This window comes from Excalfactoria chinensis, chromosome 12 (genome assembly GCF_039878825.1).
Source record: "Excalfactoria chinensis isolate bCotChi1 chromosome 12, bCotChi1.hap2, whole genome shotgun sequence".
In the NCBI taxonomy this organism is placed as follows: Eukaryota; Metazoa; Chordata; class Aves; order Galliformes; family Phasianidae; genus Excalfactoria; species Excalfactoria chinensis.
The window spans coordinates 14,613,147-14,636,967 of record NC_092836.1 but is presented as its reverse complement, the minus strand read 5'-3'; the positions used below and the strand labels follow the sequence as shown (position 1 = coordinate 14,636,967).

The 23,821-nt window shown below is 37.2% G+C and overlaps 1 protein-coding gene across 1 annotated transcript in view; it reads left to right on the top strand.

Moving 5' to 3' along the window:
- The window catches only part of SYN2 (synapsin II), a 106,181-nt gene that overhangs the window by 66,518 nt on the left and 15,842 nt on the right, over positions 1–23,821 (top strand). Inside the window, exons 6-10 of the mRNA XM_072347762.1 lie at positions 8,433–8,495; positions 10,725–10,867; positions 13,518–13,592; positions 17,443–17,545; positions 21,715–21,864. Coding sequence (XP_072203863.1) covers positions 8,433–8,495; positions 10,725–10,867; positions 13,518–13,592; positions 17,443–17,545; positions 21,715–21,864 — 534 coding nt within the window. The remainder of the gene's footprint in view (positions 1–8,432; positions 8,496–10,724; positions 10,868–13,517; positions 13,593–17,442; positions 17,546–21,714; positions 21,865–23,821) is intronic.

The window sequence follows — 23,821 nt, the reverse complement described above, 5'->3', positions numbered from 1 at the left end:
GTCTTCCCCTGCACTTCTGTGCATTTTCTTGAGATGACATTCCTGTTTGCAGGCTGGACAGAACTTCATTCATGAAAAAGTAACGTTTCAGTGCTCTATTTGTAAGGCTAGAACAATTAGCCGTAACAAGGAATAATGAATTAAAAATAAAAGCTTCAATAAAGGGCTTTTTTATTATTTTATCAAATATTTAATATAGATTTAACATATGTTGGAGGCACAGCTTTTTCTCTGCATTCATTTTCAATATTAATCCTGATCAACACAGATCTGTATCTGCATTTTCTGGCTACTGTTATGCATGGAACACACACATAAATTCCAAAGCTTGGAACTGTTTTTTCAGCTTCAGATCTTTTGATATCAGAGTCTGGATATGTGTTCTAAATGTTCTAAAGAAGTAAAACGGTAGTAATGTAAGACATAGGTTGATATGGATGACAGAACTTAAAGGATTGTATTTTTTGTCACAATTCAAGTTTGAGAACTGAAAATTCAGTAATGTAATTTGAACCATTTTAATCAAGGCTTATGAAAAGCTATTTTTGTTGAAAGTTAGGCGTACACAAAGTAGTTTATTATCTTTATAGAAATATGTGCAGGTATTTTAATGGCATCTGTGATTTATCATCTGTAGTTGTAGGGCTATTGACATTCAGATCTCACTTGGGGTGGCAGGACTGGAAAGTGTTGAAGGAGTTAATTAATTAAGACCCATTGACCGGTTTCCCAATAACACTGCATGCCTGCTGCCATAAACCATCCAAATAAGCCAGTTTGATTACTGTTTCAGTAAAATACAAGTAATAGACAAATAAATGCTGGGCTAAGCCTTTTCATTGCATTGATACTGCAGTTCTTCCTATTGGTGGTTTCTCAAGGAAGGTATCCTGTGAGGTTGTACGGAATAGCACATTAAGACTGCATGCTCGCCATGTTTAGAGGAATGAACTCTAGAGGAATGAAATCTAGAGCAATCACAATAATTGTACAGCCAAACTGAAATCATTATCCTTGTAAAATAAATAATTTTTAAAATAATTATGACAAGTTAAAATTTAATTCACAACTGCCTATAGACATAGCTGGGAATTTAGTAATTACATTTGACTGTGCAGAAATGTAAACATGCTAAAACTAAATTTTGTCTGGTAATTGTACAAATGCCATAAAAAACACATTTCTTGAGATCTCATATGGTATTGCCTGCAGCTGTTTTTGGAACAAGTCAGTTAGAGTTCTAAGTGTATATCAAAGCTCTTTGTACATATGCAGAATACCTGGAGAATGGTGGCTAGGAAGGGGCTTCTTATTCAACATACACATCCACTGTTGGTCTCTCTGGAACTAGTCAGTGTTGTTAGAGATACTTGGAAAATGCTGTCAGCAGCAAGACCTGTCAGTGGTAATATGAACTTCAATGAAACTTATGGCTGTAACGTTTCTGAGCCAGAGCATGGAACAACTGGCTACCAGCAGCACAACACCAAAGGCAGACATGTACACCACACTAATGAGCAGTTCCGTTATAGGCTTATCTTTCAGATCTTCATGAAAATGTCAATACAGTGTTGATATTAAAATGTAAAAGAGAAACAATTTTGGAGACTTCAGTAGAACTGTTTTCTGATAAATCTTCATTCTCAAGCAAGACGTTTTGTCAACTATTTTTTAATTCCAAAACCAAGGCAAGATAGCTGAGGAGTATCCTTCATAGTGGTACCTCATTTATCCAAGGAGCCAAAGATGATCTGTAGCTCCTGCTGATACCAGTATGACAATTGAGAACCTGCTGCCTCTGAACAGTGTCAGTAAGCATTAGATCTTATCTTGAAGATGCACTCTGCTTTTTAATATTGCATATTCTTTTCATCGCATCAATCTAATTAACTTTAGATCTATGTCAGTTAGATTTTGACCTTACAAAGCACAAAGATTGCTTCCAGAAGACACAGAAATACTCCTTGACAAATCTGTAACCATAGTAAGCTTTTATCACAAGCAATAATAAAGAAAAGATAGCCAACATAAACAAAAAAACACTCAGTCTTTCTCCTATTTGTATAAACAGACTAACTGTACAGGGCCTCTTTGACTGCACTGTTATGTTGATTTTCCTTTGGTTTGATATGTAAACCATGACATCATAGCAAACTGTGTCATAACACTAATGAAGCATGAAGCAGGACTAAGCAGCGCCCACTCCCTGCTTATCATCTGTTATAACTAACACTTGCTAATAAGAGGCAGAAAACTGTTTCTCCAGGGGCACAGTCACTGACTACGTCAGCTCACGATTGACGTGGTAGGAAGAACACTTGGCAGATTCTCTTTTTTTGTCTAGCTAGATAAACTTAATGCTGAATAATTCATTTCTATTTTCTAGTAAAATGCAATGAAATAATGAAGATTGTGGATCATTTGCTGTATTTGTTGATGTGTATGATAGAGAAAGAAAGCAGGAAACTTGACTACAGTCAAAGTTATGATCAGCTTCATCTCTTCTCAATGGAAACACTAATTTTGCCTACGTCTTAGAATTCTCAATGGGATTCTTGGACAGTGGGTTATCTTGTTCCTTATAATTTTTACTATTCATCACTAGTTTCTATCATCAGCATTCTGGAAAAGCTTAAAGGTCACTAATAGCCAAATTTGTTTCTTTTTTTACCTAATGTCCTCTAGCAACCTGTATTAAGAACACCAGACTACCATCCATTGAACTTCCTCAATGCAGGCTTCCATGGACAGAACTGCTGCTTCCCCTGAGCTCCAGAACAAACTCATTGCTTTTATGATGTTCTCATTTCTTCCCTGGGAATGCACCTCTTAACTGTCTGCCCTCTATATTTAATTGTTCATAGGATGCAGCGTTGTGAAGTCAGTTTATTGTTTCCAGGAGATTGATCTGGAGCATTTCTGTGGGCGAACTTGATTTTGGTATTTGAGTTATGTCAGGTTGCTCTGAACTCTGTTGCTTGGGGACTGTCCAAGCAGCTTTTTCACAGGCTTTTAAATTATAAAGGACCATCCAACAGAGAGCTTGCTGCCTGTTCCAGCTGTAGAGCAGTTTGAATCCACATGATGCATTTGTCTGGGCTGCCTGCTCTGCACATTAGTTCCTGACTGTGCACAGAATATAGTTTTATACCTATATCTATCCTATTCTCTCTCTATTGTGGGAAATGAATCTTACTTTAGAATGATTGTAGGCAGGATTCTCCACAATCATAGTTTATCTGTTGCCTTTTTGTTGCTTTGCTAGAGTACTTTTCTCCCTAGTTTTCTTTTGGCACTGCATTTATTTCTCCTAAAAACTGCCTTGTTTAATCACAGCACATATCCCATACAAAAACGTAATTATATTTAAAAAATCCAAATTGGAATAGTGTTTCACAAAATAGGTGAGTTTTCATGGATTTTAATCCCTGGTATCTACACATGTACTACAGCCCACTTAAAAAGGCATGGTACTTATAGCTGTCACTTCCTGAATACTACAGAAAAAATACGCATTAGTTTTACATTCGCAACAATTTGGATCATTTTATTATAAAGTTGTGGAATGAAATTGTTTTAGGGGCAGCTGTCTGCAAAACAGTTGTTAGAATGATTGGAATGGAATGAAATACTGACATTCCAGAATCAAAATATAATAAATCTCTGCCAAGACTTTGTCTTCTCTCGAATTTCTATTAGAAACGTCTGAGAACTGCTCTTGTTGTTTCATTGCCATTAGAATTCTTAATGTCTCTGAGAAGTTAAGACAAGGTAGAATCCAGTATTCTCTGTATTGCTACTTGTGTAAAGGGAATATGGGATGTTTCTCTCTACAGATTTTACACTTACTTTTTTCTAGAATGGTACAAGATAGTAGAAACTCTGGTTTAACATCTCTGAATTGATCTCTGTTGACAAACAGTAGCTGCTGAAGTGTGGAGTTCCTGCAGTTTCAAGTGATGAGGGGAATATGTTGAGCTACCCCTGCTGGTGATAGAGATCTTCTGCATGTTCAAACCCTACCTTAGGTTTGTTTGCCTTAAACCAAAGAGACTACAGAAAGTACTGCTTGTTTATTGATTTAGGAGCCTTCCTGCCAGTTTCTGAGAAAGAAAAAAATAAATGAATGAATAAAAGAACACCTTAGATTTAGTCTGATGCACGTTCCATAAATAAATGACATGGAAGTAGATTGGCTAAGTGAACTTTGCTTGGGGATTATTGGAAAGACAAATATTTAAACAAGTTCAGTCATGTTTATGAAGTTGTTTTTGTGTGTGTGTGTGTTGCTACTTTATTCCCCCCCTTTTTTTTTTCTTCTATCATGGCTTTCTTAGTCTACACAACCATAAGGAAATTAAATATGGAGTGAATCCTGCCTTCAAAAAGCTGTTTTCTGCATTGTTTCCAACAGAGGGCTTTTGCCTGGCTTACTGTAATATGCAGCATTGGGTATATTTTGTATTATGTCTTAACATAATTAAAAGTAAATTCACAAGTATTCCAATCATATCTCTTGGAAATAAAATATCTGCAATACATAACCAGGCATTGTTTAAAAGTGAAGAACTTACAAACTATTCAGCATTTTAGTGATCAAGGCTTAACTTTTATGAATTTATATTAAATCAATAGACTTACACTGCAGCAAAGCACTCTCATAAAGCTTTGAATATTTCTGAAGTAGGGAAGGGTGGTTATTATTCCCATTACATACGGTGTATGTATACAGGTCCACAATTTCAAAGCCAGTTTCTTATTAGACAGTTCCTTCCAATTTCATTATGGTCAAACTGTGTCACCTTTAGCAACCAGATTAAATTCCACTGAGGGGGAAAAAGAAAAAAGATTTTCGACTGAGAGCTTGAGGGTTTTTTTTTAGAAGAGAATAACAAAGCAAAAATAAGTTGTCAGAGAGGGATGTCAAATCTCTGATCATCACTACACTCATCCCAAGAAGTGAAGGTACACTCATCAGGCTAATAATAGTGCTGTGGCTGCCTCTAGTTGCAGTGTAAGTTTTGTTTCCTTTTCAAACACCAGTTGAGTTTATTTTGTGCGGTTCACTGGGAGGACACGACTCTTGTTGATAAGTTCAGGATTTTTTTTTTCTCCTGCTGCTGCCCTGGAACTGCAAGCAAAGGGCAGAAATTCGGTTTGAAAGAAATCATAATGATGAATTCAAGAGGGAGAGAATCACTGAAAGCTTCTTAAGAAGTACTTTCTTTTCTTAATCTAAAAGCAGTGAAAATGTAGGTAGCATTAGAGTGTGGGGATATCGCAGTTCTTCATGAACACAGCATTAATCAGATTGGTGTTTGTGAGCTTTGTAACTCTGTTAATTAACTACCTGGAGCTGGCAGATATAGCACCTTTTTTGAGACCTTCCTTTCTGCAGAGCAGTTTTTGCATTGTTCTTTAAACTTCCCAATCCTAAATCTTTCACATAGACAGTATATGTAGCACTTCAGAAATATCTTGGCATTTCAGAACATCGTTATGATATTTCATTGATTTTCATAGTTTAAAAGAGGTTCTGACCATTAACTAATGAACCTTTTGACTTCATTGTTTTTGAAGCCAGTTTGCTTGTCATCCTAGAAACACAGAAAAGGAGTGTTTGACGTAATAGCTTACATCAGTGGAAGAGTAAAAACCCACAGCGCCAGCCATTTCAAAATGCTTTGTGGTCTCAAGCTGGCTAATCCAACAGATGTCATGATGTGATCCTCAGAGACTTGATGGCATGAGAAACGTGCTCTGTGTTCTATTTGTTGTGAATGCATGCTTGCCTTAATCAGTGTTTCTTCAGCAATTTGAGAATATTGGGTTCAATTTCTCCCTCAGACTGGTAATCCCGTCAGTGTAAGTTCTCCTTGAACTAAATCTAGATAGTTTGATTGCAACTAGAATTATTTTGATATCTGTTGCCTATCTGTATTAGGAAAAATTAATATAGTCAGTGTATCTATGTAATTAACTGGAGAGGATGGGCATATAGTGAGAGGATGAGGGGAAATGGTTTTAAACTGGAAGAGGGTTGGTTTAGACTCGATATCAGAAAGAAATTCTTTATTGTGAGGGTGGTGAGACATGAACGAGTTGCCCAGCAAGGCTGTGGGTGCCCCCTCCCTGGAAGCATCCCAGACCATGCTGGATGGGGCTGTGAGTAACCTGGTCTGGATGGAGGTGTCCCTGCCTATAGCAGGGGAGTGGGAACTACATGGTCTTAAAGGTCCCTTCCAACCAAAACCACTCTATGATTCTGTGATAACATCTTTGGCTTTTCTGAACTAATGGTAATAATTCCAGTAAAAAATGTAGAACCATGAGAGATGTTGAAGGAGCTTTGGAAAATTTTATTGCTTGTTTGTCATGTGTTTTTCTTTCTCATTAATTCTCAATAATATACTATTGTGTATGGTATCATTATTTATTTTATAACAGAACTCCTGATTAACCTAAAAAATTAATAGATTTCCTCTATTTATTATGTACATGCAAGGGTTCATGCAGTATAGTTCATCTCTCATTTATGAGACCATGTCAAATTCATCAATGTAATTTCTGTTGTTGGTCTTCCAGTTTTCTATTCTGATTTGTTACCTCTATTTCTAATTGTCATAGAACTTACACTATAGTGTAAAACCTTTGAAAAATAAGCAATGCTTTTGTCTAACAGTCCTCCCCCCAAAAAACACTTTTGAAATTACACATGCAATGTCTTGGCTGAGTATCAACTCAACTGAAAACTTGCACACCTGCCAGACCTTCTCACAAGATAACTTACTACCAAGTAACTACAGTGGGAATTCAAAGGAAACTCATATAGCTGGTACACTTTCAGTGTCAGTAGCACAGCTGCATCATACATAATGTTAATCCAAATATATGAAAAGTCTTGAGGCTGCCTGTTAAGACATAGTAACAGGAAAGAAAGGACTCGAAAGAGGTGAGGAAAGGACTAAGATCAAGTTATTGCTTGATAGAACAGTACCACACAATCCTGGTATCTAGTTAGTGTTAGCAAAGTGACTGCATGATGGCACAGTCTCCTTGTACAATGGGAGGACTGTGGTAATTAAAGCGAGGCCAGGAATAAAGAAACATTGCTAGAAAAGCAAAATAACTACAGCTTCATCAGCCCCAGGTTCATGGGACTGCCACAGTGATAGAAGAGGAAAAGCACTGGGAAAACTTAATATTTCACTGCCTTTTATGCTACCTGGTTTTTGTCTGTATGATATTTGAAATGCAATACTCAGCACCTTTTTCTGCTGCAACAATCTCTTCACTTGGTCTAAACTGGGATGTGGTATACCACCAAAATCTTGATACTGGACTCCAGAGGCAAATGAATTGTCATTCCTTAAGTGATGTTTGCACACTTTCACATTTTTCTCTGGGAGAAAGCAGAGTTGGTTTTGTGTTTTTTTTATTTGGTTTTGTCTTGAATTAGTGTTTATTCTGATGGTCCTCAGAGGATTCCACAGCTATGGAATCACAGGAAAATACATGGTCTTCTTAATTACAGGAGTGCCATTTGTAGTGCTATACTTAGATGTCTGCCTGCATTTCCATTACCAACCCTGTGTCCGTGGTTTATAGTTCACTCATAAGAATGTGCTGCTGCCCTTCTGAATTCAGGCAATGATTTGTTCCCTCCCTCTTCAAAATTGAGAAAAGAAACATCAAGTAGCTGTTTTTAAAATATGAGAGCAGTAAGTAATTGGATGCTGATTGACTACACAGGCCTTTGCATTCCTACAGTTCACAAGAAATCTAATTTGAAATGCAGAGCAGAATAAAAATGCCCACTAGAATCAGAGTGCTAAAATCTGGGCAAGGAGTCTTTTAACGACTTACACTGTAAGTATAACATGTCACGTATCCAACAGGGAAGAACTGCTTTGCTGCAAGTAGGCCCCAGTCTTAAAACTTCCAAGAAACAGATTAGTTGACAGTGAAGTCTGAACTGTTCAGTGCTTGTCCTGACCGATAGCTCCCTAAAGAGCGGCAAGTATTTGTATGATTTTTCATGAGATTTTCCTCTGAATCCTGATCTAACTTTAAACATTTATTAGCGTATCACTGCTTCACAGGGCTTCTTCCTAGAGCTGCCTCTCAGACTTTTTCCAGTAGATTCACTTTGTTGAAATGGAACTTAAAATAAGCAATACCACTTGTGACTTTGTGATCAGCTGAGATGATGTAAACAGAGCACTATTTAATACACCCCGATTCTGTATAAAATAACAGTTGCAGTTGATTGGAATATCAGAACAGTCTGTGGATCTCTATTCAAATAACCACATGCCAAAAGCAGATCTTCCCCTGTTGTGACTATTAAAATCATTTTCATAAATGATGCAGCTTAATCATTTAACTCACAGCTGGCTTCTCTAACGTTTCCTTTCTGTTCTCCCTCTCAGCTAACAATGCCGACATTTCCTGTTGTTGTGAAGATTGGACATGCTCATTCAGGCATGGGAAAGGTGCAGATGCTACTTACTGCATGTTAGGAGGCTGGGTGTTCATCTAAAATAATATGCATGATCTTTCCTGGATATTTTAACTCTTCGCTGTCCAAATGCTGTCTTTGACCCTCACCCTTGTAAATCTCTGCTTGTCTATTATTCAAGAAAGCACCTCTCTTTAGGAAAAAAGCCAGACAAAAAAGCTAATTAATATTTTCATATTGACACCTTCTAAGGCAGTTTATGTTTTGCTTTTCTCAACACTTTTAAAACATACTGAGATGCTTTCCTGAAGCAGAATCTTGTTAATGAAGTTAGTTGACTGTGGTGAAACTATTTAAAAGTCAATGTCTGTTTGCACAATCCAACTTTTTGGACCTGGGATTCTCGGATGGTTTTGCCTTGGTTCTCTACTAGTTACAGCCTGATCCAGGTTCTTTCTTCATTTCCTGTCTTAATGTATTCCCTGTGGTTGTTTCATACTGCTGTGTAACTGCTGCTTTCTTTCTCCAAAGTAATTGCATTTAAGGGGTGAGTACTGTTGTTTTGATACCACTTCTCTCACAGTGATGGCTCAAATGATAGGATTTAAACACACTTTTGTTAGTGTCAATGAACATTTGTAGTCATTACAGATTATGTTTCACTCATTGAAAACACTTTGATACTGTGTTTTATATTTTAAAACAAATCATCAGAGTAGTTGCATTTATCCTCTTTGATCTCCAAATGCTCTATGAACACATTTGCCACAAGAAATAGAAAGCTGATATATTTGTTGTCATTCAAAAATTGTGCAATTTGAATTGTGTGCTATGATCTTTTGCCTACAACTTTATTTTTGCTTTATTTTTTACTTAGTAAATAATAAGAAATCTGGCAGCCAAATTAACTGGGCGCAGAATTAACCAATAATTACTTAAACTGTAGTTACTGTGGATTGCATACATGAAGTATTATCATGTTTATATCATACTTTCAATATTCACTTCTTGTTTATAGAAGATAGTTCTGTTGGACAAAAATATCCAGCATTATCAAATGTCTATAAACACAAATTAGATTATTATTGTTATTATTTAGCTATAAAGTATTTTAAGTCCTTAAGGACTGAGTGCCAGCCTTACGTAGTGAAATGCTTACTATCAGAGCCCAAGTAATGGTTCCTCTTGTACCCCAGTTCTCCCAGAAGGCATTGCTAGGAGTAGTGTTTCCACTTATAATTAGATTCATACACAGTATTCAATTTTCAGAAACGGAGTTGAGACCAGGAATTGTATCTATTTTGCTGGTTCTCAGATGAAAAATCATTCTGAATCCAAGAGTTGAGAGTAAATATTTAGGCCTTTTGGCCTCAGTATTTGGCCTGACTCCTCCCTTCACTGGACACCATTCAATACACAATTCCTGTCTCACAGCCATGGTGCAAGTCCTCTATTAAGTACCATTTGACAGTGGAAGCAAAAGGGATGCTGGGCTGGCTAGAAGTTGGAACCTCTTCTAATATTAGATAGTATGATACATAGTAATCCCTGCACCCTTTCCTCACCTTGCTGAAATGCACTTTGGGTAAAGAATTACTGTTTCCCTCTCCTGTTTTCTCCTAAGACTTCTCATTCACGTTTTCTCCCTACTTCAGCTGGCTTCCTTTGAACTCAACTGCAGAGATAAAATCTCCCTGTTAAAAAGTAACACTTCTGTCTCCTATCTAAAGTATGTTTGCAAAGAAGTAGGACAAATGGGAAAAGTGATTCCATCCCCACCTTCTGTGTTCCATGTGAATGGGCCCTCATCAGAATGTCACCAGCCTTCATGTCCTCCCTCCTGGGAGATGCATGACATGAACTTGATAGTACGTGGTGGGCACCACATAGATGCAGTTACATGAGCAGTTTAGAAAATCATGAACAATTGCATAAAATCAGTGTTACCGCACCTTTAAACATTCTCCTGATCTAAAAATTATCAATCAAAACTATTACAAGAAAATTGAAAATAAATGTCCACTATCTGCAAGTTGCTTTCTACGGATGAGCAGGTAATATTTTGCATAGAAAATTAGATACCTTAATGCAGGACTGTTACAGAATCCAGAAATCAGATCAAATATCAAATGCCCTTTATAAACTGATGCTATCAAGAACCATATTTCTCATGAATGCCGTTTGAAACTGAAGTCTACATTTTATTTCTAATTGCTGTTTTTTCTTTTGCATTTGCCGTTTACTTGTGGCATGATGACTACAGATCAAGGTAGACAACCACTACGATTTTCAGGACATAGCCAGCGTGGTAGCACTTACTCAGACCTACGCCACTACTGAACCCTTCATAGACTCCAAATATGACATCAGGATCCAAAAGATAGGCAGTAACTACAAAGCATACATGTGAGCCAAAAACTTATCTTTTCATCATTTGTTTGAAAATTGATAAGCACCAGTAAGTTTAAGACTGTTGGATGAGACTCTGAGTAGGAATGTGGTGACTCCATGCCTTCATTGTCATACTCTTCACAAAGACAGTGTTTTAGACTTTCTGGATTTATCAACGCTTTTTTCTTTAAGTTGATTGTCATTGGGAGGAGGAGAGTAACACAACAGGTGAGCCTGCCAGAGCAGCATTCCTGACAACTTTTAATTGCTTTTGCATGACATCTATAGCTAGATGGCATTCGTTCACAGCAATTTGAATGGTGGAACTTTAATGGGAGGGAGTACTCTCCTTTTAATATAAAATAATGAGAAAAATTCTTATCTTATAATGGCCTTCGTATATATGGGTAGAAATCTCTTCTAATTTCATAGAGATATGTTTAGAAATCATGACTATATGAGAGGCTAAAGTGTTGAAAGCGTTGTTTCAGTTTCAGAGTAGCAAAACAGATTACGGGGTATTAATTGATCTATGGTAACTGCCTTTATGCATATTTCTACTCTGTTTCAACTATCAGTTATCAATGTAATTTGACATTCAATCATTCAATCATTTCATCCATGTTCAGATAAGTTAATTCATCTCATGCATGTGTTCCCTCATGCTTACAGTTCTGAGGCAGAAAAAAATACTTGGATGAAAACACACATCCTGACCTCTTACGTCCTAATCTTTGTTTCCCCTTGCCTTGGGTTCTCCTCTGCCCCTTTTACTCTAATAGTGTCAATTTACAAACATGCTCTCCCTCCACTTCCAGTCACCATTCAGATTTCTTTCTTTATCTCATACCTTTTAATGCAGCCATTTCAGCCTCTTCAAGGCTGGGACGGTGCTTTTCTCTCTCATGGGTGTTTGATGCAGAAATTTCTTGTACTCTGTTTCACTTCCTCTGTTGTTCGTAATACGCAGAGTTGATTTATCTCTGTCTTACAGTTCCCAAGTGGCACAGCAGTAAAGCCCAGCCATTAATGGTTGGGACATACCTCTGGGTACCTGTAATCAGATGCAGTGTTAGTAATTAGATGGTTCATTCTCTGTGGTAGAACCACTACATTCATAGGATGGACTTATAGTTTGTTATTTTTTTTCCCTTGACTTTCAATTAGAATTCTGTTTAGTCTCTATACTACTCTATAGTAGTAGTCAGCCAAATGTATAATTTTTTTAACGAGAATGTTTCTTCTTCACAAAAGAAGCTGTTGGTCTAAGGATCAGAGAGGGGGAAAAAAAGAAAAAACAATTAGAATGGCAGCCTGTTTCTGCTAACTTTATTCATTTTTATGCTTCTGTTCCCTCAGAATCTCTGGGTTCATCCAGATGCTAAGAGCCCAGCCATCATTTTTTCTCTACTTACTTTCATGTGGTTAAATCACAATAAATGAAATACTGATTCATTTGTACAAAGCATTTTGAAAGGAGATTTACCAAATGTCTATAAAGTTCTTCATATGCATACATATGCATTATGTCAGTAGTATATTGTTTTACAGCTGGTTCTCATTTTGTTCTCTCACACAGGAACAGAGTACTTAGAGAGCAACCACAAAAAATACAAGCTGAGCAATTGCTTTTCTAGTTTAAAGAGTTATGAAGAGTTTCATTTTTATAATTCTGTGGGAAATTGTGGTTTAAGTGGATCCATGACTCACAAAACACCGCTGCTTATCATCTGTCTGTAGAGATTATAGCCAAAATGCAACATTGGATCTCTCTAAATACCACAGCTCCCCAAAACACTTTGTGATGCAAGCTTAATGGCACTTGGTACCATTACGGAATTCATCTGACTTAAAGGAAACAGAACTTAAAGGATCAAATAGAATGAAGAAAATCAGAAATACAAAAATTCTACCTTTAAATCTCTTCTCCAAATAATAAACTGAATGCATAACAATTTAGTTTGACCAAAACTTCAATAAAACAAAAGTAGAGTGTAGCAGCTGAAGAACAACAATAACTAGAAACAGTTCATGATTTGTGTCCTAAGCCTATTCTCAAAACATCACTTAGGTTTCAGAAAAGAGTGATCTTCTTATACCTGGTATCTCAGCAGGTGAAAAAACATATATACATATTTCTTGCAGATTAAATAAAAGGTGGGCTTGAAATACGATGCTTAGATTATACTCACAAACTAGCAAAGAGTGAAAACTGGAGGACAAACCAAAATCAAGCTCTAAAACAGAATGGAGACATTCAAAACTGACATCTTGACTGTCAAGTATTGGGAACTAAATCTGCAGTGGTATGGATCTGAAATAAGAAGCTGAAGCTTCATTTCCTTGACGGTTGTGTTATTGGTATGCTACAGGTTATTCAATCAATTCATAACTGATTAAATCTGGTTGTTAACACTTGCACTTAGTCATAGTAGGTTTTAAGTTTTTCCTCAGTGATCTAATGAGGAACAGAAATGTCATCGTCATCCATCATAACATTGTGAACCCTGTTAAAATCCATCATGTTTTAGATATTGTATTGTAAGCTGCCGAATACAAGAAATGTGTAAGTACTGCCTCAGTATCCATGTGAAAATCAGAATAATTTAGGAGGTTGGAAAATACAAAACTACTGGCTCCCTTTGTAATATTTTTCCCCTTTCAGGAGGACTTCCATATCTGGAAACTGGAAGACAAACACAGGCTCTGCAATGTTGGAACAAATTGCTATGTCAGATAAGTAAGTCTCATGCAAAAGGTAATTAAAAAAGAAAATCATTTTAAGTCTTTTTTTTTTTTTCTTTAAATCCCACTGGTGTGCAATTTGCAGTAAATGAAGGTCCTCTGTTCATTTTGGCACTAGATGAAAAAACATGAGAGAAGTGTTTCCCTGTGAGTTGTCTCAGTTAAGAATCCAAGCTAACTATCAGGCTTACAAGCTTACAGGCACTTTTGAGCTCCTGAATATAAATCTGCACCTAGAAAGCTACTGGAATTCCCTTCCAAATATTCCCTTTTCAGATTCAACCTACCAGTCATTTCCTCTGGTTCATTTGATCTCTTTTACTTTACCCCATGTCACAGCATTTAAACTTTTTCTCCTATGTTACAGAATGCAACAAAGTGATTTGATTTTAACTTTGCCTATTTAAAGTGTATTTCTCTCTTCTACTGAATTGCTTATTTGTCATTATTGAATCATCCGGTCAACTGCACTGTGAGTCTTTCTGCCCAGATGCTGAGATATAACAAAGCTTTTTTCCCCTCATGTTATCATTCCTGCTCTGTACTTTGTTTTATTGTGCTTTTCTCTCCCATCCTTGTTCTGGTCACCTCTTAGCAATTTGGTTAATCAGTCTGCAGTATGTTTGGATGCCTCACTCTGCTGCTGCTCAATACTGCTCATTTTCTCCGATCACAAAATATAGGCCTCTTTTACATGCAAAGAAAAGCTGTGGCACTTTTTATGGCTACGAATTTTATTTTATTCACCTTCTGCAAAGGTTTCTCTTTTACATTGCAGCTTTATTTTCCCTAAATTTACTCCAGTCAGTCAATGCGTCTACAAATGCTGAAAACTCTGTACAGTAAAAGTGTAATCTAAATGGTGCTTTAAAGTTCAGTGGCAGCCTTTCTCGGTTGATTGGTTGGTTGGTTTTGTGTTGTTGTTTTTTTAAATCTGGACCTACAATTACTTGTAGCTGAGAGAAACTGAAGTGAACCATTGCCTGCCCTAAGAAAGGTGAAAACAAATAAGATGGGAATTACAACTCCCTGCTGTCCAACCCCTGTCTAGACTGTGTCCTCACTGATCTCCCCTCTGGGGATGGAGTGGAGCCACATTATTTTCTCATTCTCACTCCCCTCCCACCTTCCTTTAGACCGTGAGGTTATGCCTTCACTAAGAGGGAAAGAGTGTGTTTTACTCTGCGTAATTACAGTCCATGAACTACTTCTCGGTAAAAAAACAAGCACTTTAATTTGGCCATAAGGAAAACTAAATAGTATCAAGGATGGGCAATGAGTACAAAATGCTAACCTTGCACAGCCTCCTCACTGTAAATGCTCTGTGCTGCTTTGGTTCTGCTTCTACTTTTGAATGTAACATAATTAAATCATATAGGTATGTTCACTTTAAAAAACACTGGCAACAAACCAGAACTTTTCTGCTGATGAAGACAAAAGCATAGAAAAGAGGGATGTGTTCTCATAACAGCAATGGTACGCCACAATTTTAGTCTGATTACATACAAAGCAGAGAAAGGAAGTAAAAGAAAATTGAAGTTTTCTGAAGAGCTGAAGCACTTCAAAGGCACACCAAAAGCAATCAAATCTGATGCATGTGCACTTCAGGGCATTTATAATACGTCTCATGACTTAGAAAGAAGTGTTTTAAAAGTGCTGCCTGAGTCAACATTGCTGACTGAACACAAATGTTAGTCTAGAAATTTAGTAAAGAGTGATATGGAGCAGGAAGGGATGATGATGAGGCAGGGAACAAGCAAATTTCAACATTATATGTTCTTACTGAGCCCTTCATTTCAGAGAGGCACTGCTCCCCAGTTGGGCCAGAAGAATACCGGCCTATTGTAGTTGTGCTCAGCTCACAGTTCATGTCAGACAGCACTCTGCTATCTGTCAGTTCAGAGGATGCTGCATGCTACACTGATTCTGGGAAGATAAGGACCACAGCCTCTGGACAAACCTGCTGTGCAAGCCTTGGGTTTACAGCACTGCAGGGTAGTCTACTCAAGACATCTTTTTCCAAATGCAGTTGTCTTTCTCCAGTTGTGTTTGTCTGAAGAAGATTGACTGCTAAATGTGTTCTTATTCAAATCTGATTTATTTTTCAATTTCTTAAAGAAAATATCTTCCTTTTATTTCATATAAACTTTAATTATGTGCTGTTAAAGACACGTTTTACTGTCCTCGTGGCTTGCTGAGATACACGGTGATATTTCAGAGCAGAACTAAAGGTTGTTTATAAACACAGGTGTGCATGCAGTCGAACCAATCAGTGCACCTACAGATACTGAGATTGCCAGGACTCCAACAAAACTTCTCATTTTGGACAAACCATTTTTCTCACAGGATTAAATATATATATATTATATATATATATATATTCTCATAAGGATTTTTTTTTTTTTTTAACAGCTGTATCGATTTCTTCTACTTAAGAGATTTCTTTTTTCCATGAGAGCAGAAAATACAGAGAGTGTGATCTAATCAGTTTACTTGGGAAGGGGACCATTACTAAAGATATTTTTATGTGAATCAGACTCACGGCCCAGCAAGGCGTTTCTTTTCATCCCACAATGAAGTCAAACACTATGTTTATAACATCAATTATTTTTTTTTTCACAATGGAAAATAATATGATGTGGAATATTTATCATCGTGGCTTAAAGGCTGGATCAGGGGAGGGTCTATAAAAGGAAATAGCCCTTATTTATACTAGCCAGTGAAAGAGAAAAAAAGCCCACGATAAATGAATGCTTTAAAATTGCTCTTTTTTTGGGGGGGGGTCTGGGGTGGGGAGGAAAATGTGTTCTTCAGTTGGTGGAATGGTGATATCTGCCTGTATAAACTTTCAAGATCATATCATCACTTAGCGATGTGCCCAGACACAGCTATGTTATTAGTTAGTTAATGTTCTCAATGCTGCTTTGTGTTGTAGCAGTCAGTCCTTGCCATTTAACAAACACACACAACTTACGTCACCTCAGAGCCCTCTCAACAAAGTATTATGGCTCCCTGTATACGCTACTAACTGTTCTGTACTTGATCACAGGAATTGCCTCACTTCTTTTCTAGTAAGTCCCCCTTCATTCCCTTGTTAGATAATTTCTCAATTCATAGGCTGGATTAAGCTCTTCAGGCAAGAAAAATAAATCATATTACTACATGTAGAATGTGTTAACTGTCCATTCATCAGACCAAATTTCTTACCGTGAGGTTGGAAATGCAGTGTAGAGTTCGGTACCGTATGAAGAACTGCATTTCTTGATAGAGTTGTAACCATGCTTCAGAATTTTATACATTTCTCCACTGAATTTTCCTGTAATTGTCTGTAACCCTACATGAAGATGTTGTGTTTGTCTGCATGCTGCATAACTTTTGCATAGTGCCATCTGCCTGTTCCTCTCTTCTTGCCTTAAGACCTGCTGTTTCTTGATTTTTCCTTTGCATTGTTCAGTATAAAGAAAAGCTGCTACTTAGGAAGACAGTTTGGTCAGTAATTTAAGACAGTCTCTCTCCTGGTTTCCCCAGGATAAATCCCATCCATAATTAAGTACACTACCGAGAGTGACAGGCAGGACGATGGTCACACTTGCATCTGTCGCAGATGTGCCAGTTTGAATTTCACAGGATAACAGAAGCCCCATTCCCTGCCTTATAAAATCCTTGGCATCACTGTAAATACACCAGCTACTATTCTAGGAAAAATAAATTCAGTAAAGCTGAAAAACAGTGAAAATTCTGTGTTTCAAACAAACTTTATATAAAATACGGTATTAGATGAAGGCTATAGAGTAACAAGAGCCTAATGAGATACTTACAGAAAAAAAAATTGTTTCATAAAACAGGTACAAGCTTTGGGTTGACACCTGTTCTGAGATATTTGGTGGTTTGGACATCTGTGCTGTTAAAGCTGTACACGGAAAGGATGGCAAAGATTATATTTTTGAGGTAAGCAATCCCGCCTTTTTCAATATATCCTTTATATATTACAAATATGGAAATGAAGAACATTTGTGATAGTTAAGCACTGGCTTATTTGTGTTTCTGGAAATACCTTATTTTTGAGCAATGTTTAAATCATACTACAAAGCCACAAGTCCAAGTTAGTGGCAGCATTGCTGGAAAATGTAACCATCTCATACGGTAATGCTGTTAGTGCTTGAGGAAATGTACACAAACTGCTGAACAAAACCAAATGGAGACGTCATATTTTCCCAGCCCTTGTGACTGCTTTCCTGATCAGACTTAACAGTTTTTCCTGGAAGGTTTATAGATAGCATTTTCCCAGGGGAACCCCAACAAAATTATATCTTTAGATGGAAAGGCAAATTAAGAACGAAGTGGAAACAATTTTATTCTTTTCTATCCTAAATGTTACTTTTAAGATCTGATTCCTCATGAAACTCCAATGCTAGAACATGTTGCTGTGGATCGTTTGGAAAAGTTTTTTCATTTACCTTAATTATGTTGGCTTCTTGTAGATGCCTCCCTGGTGGGATGTGCGCGTTCCTTTGACCAAGTAATGAAATAATAAATAACTTGCAGTGTACGCCTTCTCACATTTTTAGCTTTTGGTTCTTAATTTGGATGCATTTTATAGATCTGAGTCTGTTTTCTTGGTGCCACTTTGTGCATTGGCATCTCAGTACTTTTTAAGCTACTCTAGATATCTTCATGAGTTCAGGCCAATCCTACCATTATTTTCCCAACATTATAAAACAAAAACATTTCCAGTGTCCATTCATCCTTCAACACTGCTGTAAATGCAACACCCATGGGAATTCTGAAGTGTCCATTTGAGCCTTCTTGTTATGCAGATGAGGGATAACTTATGCATCCCCAGGAAAAAAATCCAGACCGACCTGCCAGAAGACAGCAAGGACAAAGTGCTTGGTTGGTTGGTTTGTTATATGGTTGGTTGTTTTGGGTTCTTTTGCCTTTTACTTCTGTGCTCCAAAGAACCGTCTCCAAACCCTTTCAAATGAATTAATTGAAAGGGCTGTCAGGTTGCTCAGGAGGAAGCCCAAGTCATTTCTGTGTGTAACAATCATAGCTATTCGTACAGTTCCTATTCTTTTTACTTCAGTTTGAATACTCAGCTGCAAAGCATCATTACACCAGAGACAAATTGTAGAAATTAGAATTCTATGAACATATAATTTCAGCATACAAAGTTTTAACCACTTTATCAATTCTTGATAACACGGGATAAAATTAAGGTCCATTAAGCTGTGAAAACTTAAATGGCAGAAAGGCATTTAATCTTTCACTTTTACAATTAATACTGCTGTAGTTTAATAATAGAAGGAACACAAAATGGAGTGTTTCTTGTTCCTGAGCACTGAATAATACCTTTTTCATTACTCATTTCTGGAAAACCAGGCCTCTGGGAAACAAAACAGAAAGCTCATATAGAGATGATGAATGCAGTAAAAACAACAACAGCAGGGAAAAAAAATGGAACAGAATCCTTTAATGTGGCCTCGTGGATAGTTACCAAATTTTGCTGAAAACTGAATGAGGGAGTGGGTGGGGAGGGCTGCTGCAAGTGTCTTCTTTCTGCTTATTTTTATCTTAAGCTGTATTAAAATTAGCTTCTGAGTGGTTTATAACCTAGCAAGATGCACAACATTTGGATTTCCTAAGGGATATTTTCAGTAACTGTAAAACAATTTAAGAAATTAAAAAACAGAATGTGATTTTTTTGAAGTCCCAGTAGAACAGACACCATTTCTGAAGGTGCTGCAATTGTTTGAACTACCAGAAAATGTACCACTGGCTTTTATAAAGCGTATCTGTCTTACAAGATCTAATGATACAGCACCAGTATTAAGTATGCTGTCTTTTGAAGACTTGCGTATTTCCATATTCACTATCCTGGGTAATATTGGCTAAAGTACACAAAAGAATAGGGAAGCAGGGAGTGAAGGTGATGAAACGTACTTCATGCAGTGTTCGTGTTCAGTTTTACTTATGCTTGTAATGCCTTTGAAATGTTACAAATATTATTCAGTTACGATTCATTCTGAGCTATGTCACAATGACACAAGTTTAAGGAGCCCAAGACTGTAACACTGTACATCCAACTGCTCAGAAGCTAAGCTTACTTATTCTATCTAATTCATATCCAGTTCCAAAATTCAGCACCAAATACTGGACATGAAAATATATACTTTTAGTATTATTTCATGGTATTATTGTGAGAGGTGTCTCATAAATCATAAACAGACATTTAGAATGGAATGGATCAGGACGTCAGTTGCTCAAAGCACATCTAACTCTCAAGTTGTTCAGGACCTACCCTTAAAGACATAGGAGAGGGGAATTTTTCTGTTCCTTTCATTCCAGATTGAAATGCAGTAACATACGTTCATCTTCAGGCTGTTGGGTCCCTCACTGAGGGATGTTTGATTCACCTTCCCAGCCATCGTTATTCTTCTTCTGCAAATCTTGTTATTCCCTCACTGCAGGAGGGACCGTACACATTTTCCTAGCTGCCAACGTGTCCCTCCAGTGCGATCCCTGCCAACTTCTCAGGTGTGGTTACATTTCCAATTACAAATAATTCCTGCATCTGCTGTAGAGACCTCTGGGAAAGCCCCATGATTACTTCATATCCAGTCACTTCCTTACTTCTCAGAAATTACACCACCTTCTCTCACATCCCACTCAATCTTAAATGACCTTCTCAAACTCTTACTTGTTCTTAATGTCAGTTACTTTCCCCATACTTAGAACTCTTCATTAAAATCTCTTTCAGGCTCTGCCTTTCTGGTCAAAGTTTTCACCACAACTGCAGACATCCAGGTCCCATAAAAAAACATGGAAGATGAAAACACTTGTACAATGGCAACAATACAACCCAGCTTCTCTTATTCACAGACCAAAGTAAATGTTCTGGGTTGGTTTTATGTTGTTCTTTTTCCTCAGTCCTCACACTATCAAGAACGAACGTTCAAAATTCCTCTGGCTCCCTTATTAATCCCACCCCATTTCCTTCAATGGTCATCACAGATAAACAGCATATCTCTTCTTTCTTATCACTTCACTTCTGGAAGTATTAAAACACCTCCATGTAATTCACTGACCTAGATCACTTTCTAGATCTGGGCAAAATCCATGAGGATTCCTTCCAAATGATGCTTTCCTTCTTCATCCACCACCATCCTATCTCTTACCAGCTCAGCTTACTACTGCATCAACTGCAAGACCTGTCTACACTAGTGAGAAATTGTGTGTGACATTTTTCATCTGGCACAGACTGGAGATTAGATGGGCACAATTTGGTTAGTACAAACAATCTAACTGGGTCAGACATAATAAGATCCATAGAGTATATTACTGCTCATGTAGTTCAACTGCTTTATCCTTTACAGTCATTTATTAATTCCTAATGTTGCTTGTGGTGTAGGCTTCAGTCACTTGTGATCCACATCCATAAGAAACACCAAAATGCAGAGCTGCAGATGACACACTGCCACCTTTTCCTGAATTGAATGAAAGACTGCGATTTCTCAAAAGCAAATTAAATCCTTTGTTACTGCAGAAATAAGAACATCTATTGCCACTGTGAATAGTAGTCAGGGTCACTTATTATCCTATTAATTCTCATGAAGCACACAGAGATACACATCAAAAATAGGTTCGCTTTGGAACTAACAATTCCTCTGTAGAAATTACAAGTCTTTATAGCCCACTGAAGTGAACCAAATTCAGTGTTAGTTTTATCCATTAGAAAAGCTGAACAGAATAATTGCTGCACTGTATTGACCAGTAACATGCACCATGGAAAGAAGTACGTTCTTATTGGTGTGTCTGATATTCTGCTTTCATTATGTTTTGTTTTGTTGGGTTGTTTTATTTTTGCATCAAAACAGCACATCAGGAACAACAGGGTCTTAGTACAAAGTTTTCTCTGATCAGTAAGGATCCTTACTGTGATAGCAGAAATGCAACTAAAAGCTTGGAAGCTGAAGTTTTAGTTGGTATTTCCACATTCTAAATTAGCTGATGCTGATCCACATCCTGCACTTTCTTTCTTTTTCTTTTTAAAGATGATCTTATATTGTACACAGATGTGGAATAAGTTTACTTTGGTACCGTGTTTTATTTTACAGGTAATGGACTGTGCAATGCCTCTGATCGGTGAGCATCAGATCGAAGACAGGCAACACATAACTGAATTAGTTGTAAGCAAAATGAACCAAATGTTGTCCAAAACTCCTGTACCATCTCCTCAGAGACCCACTGCCACTCAGCAGCCTCAGGTAGGAAATCTTGGTCTTTAAAATAAAGCAACTTTTTCTATAATGTTACACTAGCATTTTCCTTCAAGAATCTGGCTGGACATCTATGCAGATGTGCCCTCAGCTACAGCAACTCAAGAGCTTTTCAGTATGTTTTCTAGATTTGTCATATTTGAATGAGATGGGTGGATGTCATTGAGTAGTGGGGTTTTTAATGGTTTTCTTGATATGTTTCTACAAGCAAACCAACAGGTCTGGATTCAGTGAATTACTGGGTTTTGCATTATTTCTGTTCAGTTTTGTCTACATAAAATGTTGTGGAAGTTTAAATATCACCACAGTATTTGCCCTGAGAATATCAGTAAGAATGCTAAGATAATAATTCCTGCTCACGTGCTTTTCTGAGACCTTAATTAAATGATCATCTTTTTCTGTGCTACAATTCAGGACAATAACTCTGAAATCTAGTAAACTCCTGAAATCCGTTTAGCGTGCTGTCCAACTAGTTTCAAAGTCTGAAAAGTGATGATTTTCAGTTGTTTAATTTCACATTGTCTGATAATTAAAGCATGTTGACCACAGAATTCTGCCCTTTGCTTTGCTACCAGCTGTCTTTCAGACTTTGGACATTATCCTCATTTCCATTTCTGTGCGTACAAAGTCTCTTCTATAGACACTTTAGAAAATTTATATGGGTGCCCTTAATCTGTACAAGATTTTAAGAGCATAAAGGGGCCACCTAAATGCTGAGCAGCAGCTCATATCAGTTTATAGGCTAGGCAGTGTTATTAGCTTCAGCTTTCATGTACTTCTTTTAATATACTAAAGGAATAAACCATGACAGTAAACTATTAAGGACTGTACTACTGCTTTGTACCAGTGCAGCTCCATGGTGATCAGTTGATTAACAAAGTAATCCAAACTATATTGTGGAAATAGCCAAGCCCAAATCCAGAATCTATTTTTACTGCCAGAAGGCTCCATACCAGGTAAACAATTTGAAAACAATTTTGTGGCACACCTCAGACAGACAAGTTCTTGAGGTAGGGTGACTAATCTGTTCTTCAAATATATCATCATGTTTTAAGTTATAAAAATACACCATCCCACATAAAAAAAAAAAATGGTGTGGCTTCTATTTCTATTGCAGCCACTCAAACCTAAGTACAAATGGCTGAACCACACACAATGGAGACATTTCCATCCAGTATGACTCAAGTTTATTGTATGGAGCACTGAAAAAGAGGGACAATAAAGGGAGCAAATAAATCACCTTATACCAAAACACGATTTCTTCTGTGGCTATAAAATCAGTCGTATTTACAATTGAAGCAAAGTGTCAAATCCGGAGTTGCCCAAATTGTGTGTATCAACATTAATCAAGATCTGTAGCAATAATGGACAGATTCACAGTGACTCAGATGCTTTCAGTCACTAAATCACTAAAGGTGAGGTCCTTTATAAGCATGCTTCCCTGGATTTCAAAGAAGGTGATGGTGCAAAAACGTTTGTGGTTACTGGTGTCACACAGTTACCTGTTACCTATTACCTGCTGTATGTAAATACAGGTTTTACTAATTTCCACATAAAACTGCCTAAATAAAACCAGGTCTAGAATGGAAACAGGATAGGCAATATTTTTAGAAAGTGTCTAAATTCCTACGTTTGGGTTCCTTTAATTACTTCTATCCGTGGCATTGGGTTTGTCATGCACAAAACAGTATTTCAGTTTATAAGTGCCCTCAGTGGTCACTACTGTTCCAATTAACTAGTAATCCATCAGAAAACAATGATTAGGAAAACAAGCCTTTGTTTAGAGCTATGCAGCCAAATCTTGATGGAGGAGATTGGCCTCGGAATATGTTCTGAAGGCCAACAAAGTTCCTTCTGTCAGAGTGCCAGAAGTAGCAAATTCCAGAAATACGAACCTCAGACAACGCTGTTGTTCGTGTTGAAACCTCAGATCTGCAGATGCTGT